Here is a 15,356-nt window from a genome sequence, read left to right on the forward strand (position 1 = left end):
ATAGTAACCACATGGTAAACCATGGTTTACTACAGTAACCCTGTAATATATATATATCTGTTTTTTGTAAGTCTAGTAACTGCAAGTTTAACATATTACTACAGTAAAGAAGGTAAAATTTTAATTAAGTCTTATGACTTAATTTTGTCTTTGCAATGTAAACCATAAAGGAAAATCGAAGTCATAATTATATAAAAATATACAAATTATTAATTTGTGGTATGTAAAATGTGGTTTCTGGCATAAACTAAGTTACTACAGTCATGATCTCTGCAGTTTCACTATAGTAAATGTTTAAACAATTGTTAACTCTCTTAAGGGGGGCCGGCCCAAGGCAGTGTTCTCTCTCCTCCACCTTGACCTGTATATGCAATGTGTGATTATAGCGGTCCTTACTGCCCCTTAGTGTCTGTTTGAGGTATCGCAAAACATTAGACCGCTGTAATGACCAAAATAATGGATCAATCAGAAAATGAATTGTTTTTTATTAAAATATATATATATATATATATATATATATATATATGTATATATATATATATATATATATATATATATATATACATACATACATACATACATACATACATATATATATATATATATATATATATATATATATATATATATACATACTTAATGAACATTGTTGTGCTGAAGCAAAAGTAAAAATCAGTTTCTACAAAAAAAATCAGTTCAGTACTTTCCATGTTTTACTTGCCCTTCTCTCTCAAGACAGTCAAAAATCTTTAGAAATCACTTGATAATTTGTGCTCTTTTCCCTAAATTGCTAATTCTGTTTATCCTCTGCATCTCTCTATCTCTCTCTCATTCTCTCCAGCTGAGTTTCAGTGTCTCCGCTATAAAAGAGAAGATGTGAGTGTCCTCCAGGATGGCTTTAGCAGTGGGTTTCCCAGCTCCATGTCCGCTTCGTGTGTCCACTCTGACCAGCAGCGGCTGGGTTTGCCCGGGGCTGCGGCCCACGCCATGCTGGAGAGTGGCCACATATTTCAAAGTGTGCAGGGGAACTACGCGGTCATCGTGATCGGCTGTCAGCAGTAGCATAGCGGGGTACGGGGTCCCATCTCTAGGGGTCTGAGGAAGGTTATGGAGAGGAGAGTACCTGTGGAGGAAAAGAGCAAACTTTTTTTGGGGAGAAATATTATAGTATGAAATTTACAATTATAATTAATTATTTACTGTCACATGATCCTTTAGAAATCATTCTAATATTAAAAATAGATTTTGAAGCTTAATAATTTGTGGAAACCGTGGTAGTATTTAAGAAAAATTTGTATTATGGATGCGTTATGTATTATGGACATATAAAGATTAATAAAGGGTTATTTTGATCAAAAGTGACATTCACGTTACAAAAGATTTCGGTTTATAACAAATGCTGTTCATTGAACTTTTCTTTTCTTTAAAGAAACCTGGACAAAATATATAATGGTTAGCATGAAATTATTAAGCAGTAAAAAATTTAATTCTAATAACATATTAAAGTTCTACTAGATTTTGGCCTTGGTGTGCATAAGAGACTTCTTCTAAAAACAATTTTAAAAAATCTTAATGATTCCAAACTTTTGACCAGTAGTTTATGGCTTTTAAAAGAGAGGAATCCTTACTTGATGAGCCATTTAAACTGTTCAGGATCATCGGCACAGCCGTAGTCAGTGGTCCAGGCATGACCGATGGTGAATTTGTGGAACTTGAGCATGTCCATGACCCCAACCTTAGCTACCGCACAGCCGAAGAGCTCGGGCTGTTGGTTTACACATGCAGCTGGAAAAAGAAATGCATAGATTACTCTTCTCCCATTGTATACAATGGCCAAACACAGTCCACATTTACCAGACACACTGACTCACACACCTGTACTTAAATGAGTGGGCTTGAAAATGTTTTGGATTACTCAGATAGTGCAGCCCGATTTGTCACACTTCACCTTTTTAAAGGCCATGTTAACTACACTGTGACTAAACATAGGGATCAACATAGACATACTAACCTAGCTAACACATTCAGCATAAAGAAGCTTTTTTTCAAATGCTTAGTAATTTATTCACCGCCACTGTTTTCAAAACGTTGCACCGCCTACACATTTATCTAGTTCTGATTGTTACCTCACACCCACACACACCAGTAACCCACGACCAGGTGCAGATGGAATCTGTACATTTTTTGGCTCAGAATTTTAGGGGAAAATTTTTTCACTTTTTGCGGAATGAAAAACATGGTTATGCATGATGTTAAGCTAAGCTGAATACAGTCATGATATTCATGAATGTACTGAATGGCAATGTGTTTTTTTTTTTTTTTACACTTTTTTTTCTGTTGTGTAACAAAAATGAATCCAATAATTTTCTAATTTCTGACAGTTTCTCTTCTTATTTTTTTATGCATATTACACTTATTATAAACTACGTATTTATTTTGCATACTTGGAAGTGAAAAAGGAAGAACATTTTTAAATATGTATTATTTTATTCAACTGTATTAATATATATATATATATAATTTTTAAATAAACTGGACTCATGGAGTACCATGGATAACCAAAAATAAAAGAAAATCATCTTGGCCTCTTGGACTTCAGAACTTACTGATAGCTTAAAGAATAATCATATTTCCAGAAATATCTGCGAAAGACACACACAATGGGCAGGAAACTTGTAGAACCTTTTGAATGACGTGTTCAATTCTGCGAAAAATCTAAAAACGTTTAAACAGATTCCATGCGCCTCCCACGATCGACCGCACATGAATTCTGCACAATCCTGCATATACACAGTAGCTGCACTGACTCAATCCTGTCTCTCCTATGAATAAGACAGAGATTGAAACTGTATTTGCACTGGCAGCTGGTGAGTGCCACCCATCTAACGACTGTATCTCCTACTAAACCTGCTGTTTAATGAGAGTGACAAAATGTGCTTTAACTGAAGAGCGAATGCTTGTTGTGTGAGAAAGCTCGGAGTGTGAATGTCAACAGATGAGCTAGCTGTGAGTAACAGCACAGATTGCACATCATTAGAGCCGCAGAGCTGCATGTCCATAAGTTTCCATTATAGCACCACTCTAATTTAACAGGCATATGTGTGCTAAGACTGTCGAGTCTTATTGGCTGTGTTCTTCATTAGCTGGAGATGATTGTGTCCGTCTGTCTTCCTCAGACCACTGATGTCACGCTCTTCCAAGGAACTCACCCACGAGCAGGCCGCCGTTGGAAGCTCCTTTGATAGTGATCCGGCTGGCTGAGGTGTATCCCTCTTGGATCAGGTATTTGGCAGCACACTGGAAGTCATCAAAACAGTTCTGCTTGCTTCCAAGAGTGCCAGCTGAAATCAAAAATCTTTCTTAAAGACTTACAGTTTGATGCAGCGCATGTAAAGGTTGGGGGACAAGGTATTAGGTAATATTAACTTGTAACTAAATCTCTCTTATATACTAAGGATTTTAATATGTTTAAGATACAGCCATAGAAAAAAAATGCACACTTTACTCATGTAAGGGGGAAAATGAGTCATTTGGCAATACATGAACAGATGTGTTATTTATTCAAATAATATATCATATGTTGCGGCAAAGTACAGTACTCGTGTTACATTAAAGCTTAACCCAGAAACAATATTTGAATGTGGTAAACCACTGTAACAATCTGATTTTTCATTTATAGAAAAAAAAAAAAATATATATATATATATATATATATATATATATATATATATATATATATATATATATATATATATATATATATATATATATATATATATATATATATAAAGTGTGTATGTAAGAAAAAAATTATTAGATCCTTGGCCTAAACAAACTAGGTCAATATTATTTCCAAATTTATTATAACCACATTTATCATTAATATATCATTTATCATTCATTTCTTGAGTAAAAGCTGTATATGATGGACCTTTTCTAAATATATATGAAACAACCAGGTGTTTAAACTTAGATCCTTTTTATTTCTCGGTATAACTGGTTACCATTTTTTCTGAAAGTTTTCAGAAAAAAAAAAAAAATCTAGTTAAGCCCTGTACAGGAACTCAGATAATCCAGATGCTGTGATCATCAAACTAGTGACTCAAGCAGATACGTCGCTGGTATTAAGTTCACTTTCATGCAAAGTAGTCTGTGACCTTCTGCGAGTTTCAGACCTTCTTTACAAATTTTCAAGTAAAAGGAAAAAAAGTTGACTGACTAATTAAAGCTGATCTGAATTCAATTTCAATTCATTCATTCATTCCTTCTGTTATCTTTCAAAATGGCATTCAACACATGTGAGGAGAAAGGATACCTTTGTGCCAAGTTTGGCCGTACTCTCCTCCTCCTCTGATGTTGGCTACAGCCAGGATCCCACCCAGGTGTCTAATGAAGAGCAGGTATGCAGTACTGCACATACAGACAGAGAAATAATTGGTTATTTTGGGATATACATATTTCACATACTCTTCCCTTTCCATCCCATTCCATTTGCAATCTTTAGTCAAATAATAAAAAAAAATTATACTAACTTATAATATGGCTGAATTGAGTTCTCAAAGCCTCCATAACCATACAGAAATACTGGATGAGAGCCGTCTCTTTCTATGTCACGTGCATGTACCAGGAACATTGGGATCTTTGTGCCATCCTTACTGGGGTAAAACACCTGTAATAAACAAATACTTAAGGTGTATTATTACACTGCCAGTCATAAGTTTGGAATAATTAAACATTTTCTAAACAATTTTTTTTTTTTTTTGAAAGAAGAGTTCTTACCATGACTGCATATATTTGATAAAAATATTGTGAAATTATTACAGTTTAAAAGAACTGTTTTCTATTCGAATATATCTTTAAAATGAAATTTAATATTCAGCAGCCATTTCTCTGGTCTACAATGTTACATGACCATATAGAGATCATTCTAAATGCTGAGTTGCTTAAAATTAGGTTCTTATCTGTTGAAATGTGCTTCATATTTTTTTGTGGAAATCTTGAAGCACTTTATTGCAGGATTCTTTGATGAATACAAAATTTCCACTAAAATATTAAGCAAGACAATAATAGCCAAAAATGTTTCTTAAGCACCACATCAGCATATAAAAATGATTTCTGAAGTATCATGAGACACTGAAGACTGGAGTAATGGAGCATAAGAGACTTTTTTTTATTTTCAACAGCATTAAAAAATTATTATTCCATATTTTTGATAAGTATTGTACATATTATATATTTTCTGTAGCTTGTGATTCATGTGTTATTTCAGGACAGACTGCAGCCTGACCTGAGTTGTCTGGTAGTCACTCGGGTTGATGCCTTTTACTTCCACCTGCCGGAAGATCGTGGGCTCTGGGTCGGGTTGACTCAGGTCACAGTGGTAGATTATGCCTGAGCAATTAGATATGAAGAATAGAAACACTTTTCTTGCTCTGGAAATCTTTGTGATCTTCTTTTTACTTCCACAGTAAATGCAGACACTTTTTTAAGTGTGATTACCTGGTGTAGTGAAAGAGGTGAACTTGTAGAAGAAGTCAGGGTGCTTCTTCTTGCAGCTGAGGCCAACTACAGTGCCCACATCTAACGGCAGGTCTCTGATCAGTTTCCCTGACTGCAGCTCATAGAGCTGTAAGATGTCCTTCACGTCATGCACATAATTCACCAGCAGATAGCGCTGGTTCACACACGACACAAAGCCTGCAGACAAGATATACCACCGAGAGGCTGTAGTTCTCTGTTTTTATTGGAAATGAGTTAATGATAGTGTGAGTAAAGAGGAAGTGTGTGTGTGTGTGTGTGTGTGTGTGTGCGCGTACGTGTGTGTGTGGAGGCTTGTGACAGTTTCACCCACAGATGTTGACTACAGAATACTAAGAAAACTGTTTCCAAAATGTTTAAACCGAAACATTCTGTAAGGAAAAATGAAGGGGTAAGCGGGGCTAGTTGTCACAAGAGTTACTGTAATTATGAGATAACGGTCCAATTACACAAATCAGGGTTTTTCCTGGCAGTGGTTTTGTATGTTGCTTTCAGCAATATATTAAAGGTATTTTTATGTGTTTTAACTTTATACTTTTCATATTGTGTATATATAAAGTATTTTATTACTGCTTAATGAATTGTGAGCTGTTTTTTTTCAGAGTAATAACAGTGAAAATGTTTAAGCTGTTGTTGTTGTTGTTTTGTAATGAAAACATTAAGGTATGTGTCAAGGGCCTCAAACTAACATTGTTCCACACCTGCCAATGGCCGGTGACTTGAGAAAATTTACTGGCCATAAATATGTATTTATTTTTACCAGCAATGAAGTATGTGCATTATTTCATGAAAAAATTATAATAATAATAATATTAAAAGATGCATAAAAAATTGTGGAAGCTTACACAATAATATTAAGCAGCACAACTTTTTTCGTGATTGATAATAATAATAAGACATGTTTCTTAAAAGGGCAAATCAGCATATTATAATGATTTCTGAAGGATCATGTCACAGTGAAGACATTGAAGAAAAAAATTATTATTAATATATATATATATATATATATATATATATATATATATATATATATATATATATATATATATATATACTGTATATATGTGTGTTTGTGTGTATATATATATATATATATATATATATATATATATATATATATATAATATGTGTGTGTGTGTGTGTGTGTGTGTGTGTGTGTATTACATTTACTGTAATATTCATGCAGCATTGTTGAGCAGGAAAGAGATTTCTTTCAAAAACATCTTACAGACCCTATTTTACATGAATTTATATATAACATAATATAGTGGTCCTTTCAGTTTCAATCCTTTCAGTTTACGACTATTATTATTATTTATAGCCACAGTAAAATTACAATACTAGAATTTAAGATTGGTGTTGGTTGTTTTTTTTTTTTTGTTGTTTTTTTTTGGTTTTCTTTCAAACGTTAAACCATAGAGTTTTTATTTTGGTGGAAAAGTCACACACACAAAAGTTTCTCTTTGTTGACAAGAGTGAATAATGTTTTCTTACCAAGAACATCTTTCTCATGTTGGGGGATGAGGGTTTTCCAGTGTGTCTGCTCTGGTTTCTGCAGGTCTATGGTGATGAGGCGGTAACGAGGAGCGTCCAGGTTAGTGCGTAAGGTGAAGACGGTGCCCTCGTTGGTGATGTATGTGTACTGAGCTTCAAATGTGTCAACCAGCTTCACCCATGGAAGCAAACCTTGAATAACATTATTATTAAATGAATATGTTATTTAGCAAATATGCATTAAAACGATCAAGAGTGATGGTAAAGACATTATTCCAAAACATTTATATTTCAAAATAATGCTAAACTTTCTATTCATCAAAAGAATCCTGAAAAAAATGTGTGATGCCTTACACAACAATAATAGACAGCCCAAGAGATTTTACAATTTATAATAAGAAGAAATGTTTCAAGCTACAAATCAGCATATTAGATTAATTTATGAAGGATCATGTGACACTGGAGTAATGGCTGCTAAAAGTTCATGTTTGACATCACAAAAATAAATGACATTTCAAAATGTATTTTTAACAGATCTTTGTTTTTGTTTTGTTTTTTACTTTTTTTTCAATATTCATGCAGCCTTGTAAAGCAGGAAAGAGATTTTTCAAAAACATCTTATAGACCCTATCTTACAGAAATTTAAATATACTATAATTTAGTGGTCCTTTGTGTTTCAGTCGTTCTTTAATTAAAATGTTTTAATTCAGTTTTTTTATTATTATTAATAAATGTTTTCTTTTCTATTAGGCATCCCACATACCAAACATTTCCACATGTAAACTGACCTGTGATGCCACTGGGCAGCTGCTGCAGGTCACAGTACCACAGACGGTTCACTCGCTCACAACCCTCGGTGATGGACAGCACTGCATACCTGCCCTCGTCAGAGACCTGAACAGACGAGGACAAAAAGAGAAACAGTGGAACGATTGTGTAACAAAAAGAGAACCGCACAAAAAAGGAGAACAATTAATTTTAGCCTAGGTAATTGTGTCAAATTCTTTATAAATATTTCATCACATTGCATGAATCGTAGGAGCCAGTTGCACCATTTTATCTTCCCAAAAAGTGGGTTTTGTATAAATTTGGTGTTCTCTTACAGTAAGGCTACTCTGCCATTTTGGGTTGTCAGGAAATTCTGCCACCAGGATGTCTTCTGATTGGCTTGTGCCGATGACATGGTAGTAAAGCTTCTGGTTTAGGTTTGTTGTGGTCTCAGTGCCTAGAATGGACATAAAAGGAGCAAATCACAGAAAGTCAACATGAACTGCCATTCATGACCGGTTTTACTTCCGTGCTGTAGAAGAAGTGTAGGGCCGGAACTGGATTGTGAAAGGTGGGTTTCCTGTGCCACACTGGAAGCACCATAAGTGATGTCAGCAGAGAAGGAAAGTAGTGTAGTTGGCCAACAGTGTGCACATACCATCAGCTTTGCCGTCCTGTCGAGGGTAGCAGTTGTAGAAGATGCCTTTGGCATCATGGGTCCAGGCCAGGCAGCTGAACTTTACCCTCTCCAGAACGTCCTGCAGTTTGGTGAGGTCATCAGCCTTCAGGAAGTGTACAGTCACCCAGTCAGAGCCTGCGCTGCTCAGGCCATAGGCAAAATACTCACATTCCTCGGACAGGCGACCCACTGCACATCAACAAGTAGAAGAAAATACATAAAAATGACCAACAAGCTATGATGAAATGCAGATTTGGTCATTTAAGCACAAAATTGTCAACTTTATTGGTGCGGTTGAAGCTAATGCACTCTAAATGGCAAATATCAATATAAAGAAACTGCGAAACAAAGAGGCGTTTGAAAGAGGGTGTGCAAAAGAGTAAGATAGACAGATAAAAAGAGATCAAAGGAATGAAAAGCAAAAATGAGGAAAGACAAAGCTGTAAATTACAGCAACGTGAAGGATTCTTGGCAGACGTGCTGTTGGGTTACAGCAATAAAAAGCTGTATCAAAAGTTCATCAACATCAGATTTGCATGCAATGATTAAAGAAAAAAATGTGTTGCCTATGTAAAAATGCAGTTGAATTAACCCCTTAACTGTCATTCATAGTTTTGAACATAGACTTTATAGTGCACGATCCAAACTTAAATTTGTATAATTCAAGAATGAAAACATGTTGTAACATGATACTGATGTACCATTTACATGGTAATGCAATGTCTGGTTTTAAAATTGGTTTTAAAGGATGCATTTTGATATTTTAAGTTTTCAGTTGATATATAATTTCTAAAATGGGACAGAGAAAAAGGCAACGAAGAAGTCAGTACTCCTGTCAATGTAAATTTTTGAGGGTGCACTCTTGTCATAAATTAATCTATTACTTTTTCTACATCTTTTTTGATTCTTTAAACAGCAGTCACATATGAATCAGTGCAGTGCATTGAGGATAAACGTAACGCAAAAAATTCCAGCTGGGTATTTTACTGAAGGACACACAGTCCCTCAGGGCTAAACTTATCTCCAAACCTGTTCAGCAAAGACATCAATAAACTATTACAACAGCCACTCCAGGAAAAGACTCAGAAGGGAAAGTAGTCTGGTTTCCCATTTATGCAAATTATCTGGTGTAAAAGTATCTGCAGAGAAAAACTTACATAGCCAGAAAACTACTGTAAAAATGTACACTTAAATTAGAAAGATAAAAACAGCATAAATCAAGAGATGTACAGTCATGCTGTGATGTGATGTGTGTGTGTGTGTGTGTTTTTGCAGGTTTAAATGCTCATGAGAATGCAAATGTGTATAATGAAATAAAGTAGGTGTTACTCTTCCTATGTCCTCATAAAACAAATAGCTTAAAATCATACTAAATGTATTTTATTTTTTATTTTATTTTTTAAATCTAAAAATTGAATTGAATCTAAAAATGCAGGTTTTTTTATGTGATGGGTAGGGTTAGTGTAAGGGAATAGAAAATACCTGTTTGTACAGTATCAAAAACATTACGCCTATGGAGAGTCCCGTAAACCACAAAAACTAACGTGTGTGTGTGTGTGTGTGTGTGAGAGAGAGAGAGAGAGAGAGAGAGAGAGAGAGAGAGAAAGAGTGTGTAATACTTTTTTTTTTTTTTTTTTTTTTTTTGCAATCCTGTGCATCTCAAGAGCTCCACAAATAGAAAGACCTAAACTCTCACTTCAGATATTTACCAGTTTTATGTATATCATATTTTAGAAATATGTTATTTCATTTTACTCAGTATCATTTTTCCATGCACTACATATTGCATATGCATATTAATGTAGTTATAGAAATAGTTTTTGAAGTATGTTTTAAAAGTCTTATTTTACCCCCATTTTAATTAGCATAATCGTTATTACGCACTCATTTCTTATCATAATTCTCAAAATGTATGTTTTTTGTTTGTTTTTTAGATTGACTATGGATTTCTTGTCTCTTTTTAAATCTGTCAAGACATATAAGGAAAGGATAAAAGAGAAGAGGCTGGGAGAGATTGAATAGGAAAAACTACAGTAGGATGTTAGTGTAAGTGAATTATAGATGTGTGTAAGTGTATTATGAATCAAACAAATCAAACTCACTTTTGAGAGCCACAGTTCCATCCTCTGAGAGAGTGTTTGGGTCAAAGAACACCGATGCAGGACTGTTTAAAGAGTCCTGCACATAGAGCACACTCTGGTTCTGCAGACCCTCATTATGAGAATAGAAATATCTAGAAATAGAATGTTGATTAAATGTATTTATTTTCACTTAAGTATAAGATGGTATAAGCATTGCACAAAGTTACATTGTTTGTTGTTTTTAAAGTGCATTTATTGGATTCGATGTTTATTCATGTCAAATATTTTATGAATGTGAAAAGAGCTTGTCACTTTGAAAACTTTGTGCAATCGGCCTGCGCTGTGTTTGGTGTTGTCTGTGTGATCTGATCGCTACCTGTTTCCTCTCTTGTAAGGACAGCTGTATTTGGGGTAGTTGTAGAGCTCCGTGAGGCGCTGGTGAAACCGCTCTTTGACTGTACACTGTTCCAGGAATGGCATGGTCAACTTATTCTGCTCTTCAACAAACATCTGCAGGGCGGGTGAGGGACACTGTTAAAATGCTCGTTGTCATGCACACAGAGAACTTGTTTATATGTACATTTTTATGCACGTGTCTTTGTTCCGGTTATGTGGGCCAAAGCGGGAGACCAGGAAACAAAACAGGGCGAGCCTAAAAATACGATGTGCATGGTGGTATGGATTGTTTACCTTGTCCGATAAGAAAGAGAAAGTCGTTTTAGCTCACGAAAGCTTGTAACTGTCAGGCAGCATTTTAATTGATCTCAGTATTGCAGTAAAAGGATGCTACTGGGACTTATAATGTCAACCAAACCTGTTTATTTAATTAAACGTTAATGTTTTAATGATGTAACACCATATTTGCATGTGCATGGTTCTCTAATGTCAGTTAATGGTCACATAAGCATAAAATGTATATCAGTTTTTTTATATTCCTTAAGCAGGTGTTTTGATCAATTCATTATTTTTTAAACAAGTTATTCATATTAATTTTACATTTTGATGATTTTGTTAATTATTACCTTAGAAAACCATGCTGTAACTTCTTGTAATGCAAGTGTTAATGAACCAAGGATGATACAGAATTTAGTTCTAGTACTAAATGGTGCTTAAACTAATTGGTTCAGTCTTTTTTATTGCAAATTTGGTTGAATAGGGTTTAGAAAGCTTCTGCCTTCTTTGAAACCATGAATAAATCATATAAACATTCATGTAGGTCTGAGGTTGGGAAGATTTTGTATGTGATTTGCATTTAGCATATGATTTATGGTTGTGAACAGAGAAAAATCTGATTGGACGTTGTATCTCATCTTATGAACAGCGTGGAATAATTCTGTATATTATATATCAGCACTGTGTGAATATGGGAAATACATTTTTGCTTATCTTCAGTAGAGTACAATAGTACCAGTGTTTTTGGACTCTATATTGACAACTGTTGGCCTGAATGCATGAAGTTAGTATACAAGCTAGGCTGTTTTTTCTCTGTATTATAATACGCATATCTACAGTGGACATTCTTGGATTCAGTTTGAATGATTTTTTTGTGCTTTGTGGTGGTTCATGCTTGAAATCTGACTGTGGCTTTAGTTATCAATGGGATGTCGACATCACAGTGCCCATGAGGGGGACATCTGCTTTATGCAGAATAAAACATATTTCTAAGACTAATACTAAATGTCCGGAGGAAAAACTGTGATTATACATAATGTTAATGTTTATTTTATTGTATACAACTTTTTTTAGTTTGTAAAAAAATACTGAGTGCACCTTTAAAGTGACACAGTAGCTGATAGGACCTTGTTTAAATGTTTTTTTGTTGATCAAATGCCAACAGTGATTAAGCATCTTCTTAAAGGGACTAAAGCCTATTCAAATGGTAAATGTTTCTCATGGAGGCATAAGGTAATTTTAACATTTACAGGGGATAGTTGGTGATTTGTATTGCTGCCTGACTACAGCACATTGGTGTTTTTCTCCCACCAACTGCAAAAAATTCCCTGTTTTTTTTTTTTTTTTTTTTTTTTGACAAGCGCAAAGTTCATGTTGTTAATTTAATACTCACCTGAATTCACATATCTGCGGATTTGATAAGAAGGGATAAATACGAAAGACATTTTATTATTTATTTTTTTTACCCTGGCAAAGCACCACAAAAATTATATTTCCCCGGCAATATCAGCTGAAAATCATGTGACTGACCAGGCAAAGGTATTTTTACAGATGTCGATATGAGAAACAATTACCATCCAAATATGACTTGAGTCTTTTTTTATGAGTGTAATAAACCATAACAGAAGTCATTGAGAGGTTGCCTGGTGAGAAGTACAAATTTACCAACATTTTGAGGGTGACCCTAGTTAAATCATCTACCAGCACTTTCACATCATTTCCTGTCGCTCCTCTGCTATCCTGTTCCATTAATGATGAAAACCCCACTGATGATAAAAAAAAAAAAAAAAAAAAAAAAAATCGGTCATGATATAAAAGGGGGTCACGTGTGTGGTCACCTTAGTTTCCTCACTGTCAGGGTCCTCCAGCCAGTGGTATGGATCTGGAACCTTTACTCCATGATAATCATCCACCTTTGAAATAAAACACCAAAGTTAGGAGCAGCAGGCATGTCTGCACTGGGAGAAAATGGAAACAAGACACATTTGGTTTCCAGGTAGTTTTGTATCTAATAAACCAGGCCTTAAGGCAAACCCACGCTGCAAGGAAACTAATGCAGTCAGCTGCCACATGCAACTTCTGACACATAACCTCTAAATATTAACACAGACACCCCTAAACTCCTCTACTCTCGTGATACATGACAAAAGCTTGTTCGTTGTTCCAGTCAGTCTTTCCTGTTCGCAGTTTGTGCATGTCATCTTAAAGAGAGAAGAAGAGCAGACAAATGAATGAAAGATTAGATCTGCAAAACCACAAGTTAAAGTGCCACTGACCTTACTGTCGTCCCTTCGTGCTTCAGGGTATTTGAAAGCCATGCTGAGTGTGTTTTCTTTTTCTTTTTTGTAATTCTTTGTATATTTGTCCGTATGTTTCAGGCCCGGGTGAGTTAACTCCGAAAAGTGAAAGTGAAATTAAACATGGCGCTCTCTCTCTCTCTCTCTCTCTCTCTCTCTCTCTCTCTCTCTCTCTCTCTCTCGCTATGTCTCTCTCGCCCTCTCTCTCTCTCTCTCTCTCTCTCCTGATTACACAACCACGCAGCTCTTCAGGCAGGAAATGATTTCACACTGGATTGGTCAACCCAAAGTGGGAGGTGTTAGATCTCACAAAGTTCACTACAGTTATCGTTGCGCTCTGCTCTCCTAAAAAAAAAAAAGACTTAGTAGCATTTGTTCTTGTCACTTACTAAAAGTTTTTACACTAAGAAATTTGTAGTGTAAAAAAGGTCTAAATAAAAATGTAAGACATATACAGGATTGCATGATTTACAGTACAGTACATTTGTCATATCAGTAAGCTAATACAAGTGTTTTATCTAACATGAAGTGGGTCACGCTATGGAGGCAGCAGATATTTGACTATTTTGAGATTATCAGCTTCAGCCGAAACCATGCCTGATTTGCTGTATTGTGTCATTTCTAACAACAGAGATTATTGGCAATGACTTATGTGCATTTTCAAATATTTATGAGTGAATTCTGAGCAAACGTTACAGGAATTTGTTCGTCAAATATATTTAATTGTATTATTTATTTATTTATTTGTACTAAATTTTGAATAAACGTTGTGCTACAAAATTATCTATTTACATTTCATGGAATTATGGAACTTTTAAATGTTTTGAGTAAATGTTCAAATTTTTCATTCAAGCAGTTAGATTTTCACATCATTTATACATTATAATATATTTAATGTTGTCTCAGAATCTGCAGCCAACTATGATATTGTAGTATTATTTATGAATAGTTGTATAATATTTATTAGTGTATATTGCATTTGATATTTTTAGTTTTCATTTTAATATCAGTTTAAGTCTTAATTTTTATTATGTGATTTATTTGTTTATTTTTTAGCTTTAATTTATTTAAATTTTTTCTAATTTAATTTTTTGCTAATATTTATATCTTACTTTATTTCAGTTAACAAAATGTCGATTTTTTTTTTTTTTTTTAATAGTTATAGTTATCTAAATATTTTTTTCCCAGAACCTTTATATTTAAGAGTGAACAGTAAGAGCACTGCATCACAATACTAAGAACTTTATCATTATAAGATCACTGTTATTGGAGACTTTTGTTTGTGGAATAAATTAATCATGGCTGACTACCAACAGTGCAATTTCAGAAAGGCGTGCAATACAATCAAAACATTACTGATCGCATGTGTAAAGTTCATTGGAAATAAGATTGATTCAGTGATCTTTTGCAATTGTGCAGTGGTCTTATATACTGAACAAAACAAAAGGTTATTTTAAGTCTGGAAATAAGCATAGAAATTTTGGTCTCTGGCTTTGTAACTGTAGTGACACCAGGTATTGTGTCGATGATCTATTACCTTTACTTGTAGAAAAGCACTTATTTGTACACCATGTTACCGTTTTAATGTGCACAAAAACCTAACAGCTAGCCTATTCTGTGCATTTGTTCACATATCTTTGTTGACATGCATTTGTAGTTCCTGGCAGCAATACAAGTTTAGTGAAGTCAAAACAGGCATATGCTGACAGACGGCCTGTCCTGTCAGAAAATAGAGTGTGGAAAGCACGAGGAAAAAAAGGGTTGGAAGAAAAACATTTGAAAATGTTTTTCCGGCATTTAATTACAAGGCAAGTGATGTTTGTCAGC

General features: G+C 34.5%; 1 protein-coding gene across 1 annotated transcript; it reads right to left on the reverse strand.

Moving 5' to 3' along the window:
• Positions 1 to 591: 591 nt before the first annotated feature.
• On the reverse strand, positions 592 to 13,685 carry LOC127935885 (prolyl endopeptidase). The gene is made up of 15 exons (XM_052534096.1): positions 13,509 to 13,685; positions 13,071 to 13,145; positions 10,937 to 11,070; positions 10,582 to 10,712; positions 8,459 to 8,668; positions 8,136 to 8,257; positions 7,821 to 7,926; positions 7,033 to 7,224; positions 5,500 to 5,697; positions 5,288 to 5,391; positions 4,533 to 4,669; positions 4,316 to 4,410; positions 3,210 to 3,341; positions 1,629 to 1,785; positions 592 to 1,123 (listed from the first exon to the last, which is right to left on the reverse strand). The coding sequence occupies exons 1-15, from the start codon at positions 13,548 to 13,550 to the stop codon at positions 829 to 831; spliced, it is 2,130 nt and encodes a 709-aa protein (XP_052390056.1). The 5' UTR covers positions 13,551 to 13,685; the 3' UTR covers positions 592 to 828.
• Between the last annotated feature and the right edge of the window lie 1,671 nt (positions 13,686 to 15,356).

This window comes from Carassius gibelio, chromosome A19 (assembly GCF_023724105.1).
Source record: "Carassius gibelio isolate Cgi1373 ecotype wild population from Czech Republic chromosome A19, carGib1.2-hapl.c, whole genome shotgun sequence".
Classification (NCBI taxonomy): domain Eukaryota; kingdom Metazoa; phylum Chordata; class Actinopteri; order Cypriniformes; family Cyprinidae; genus Carassius; species Carassius gibelio.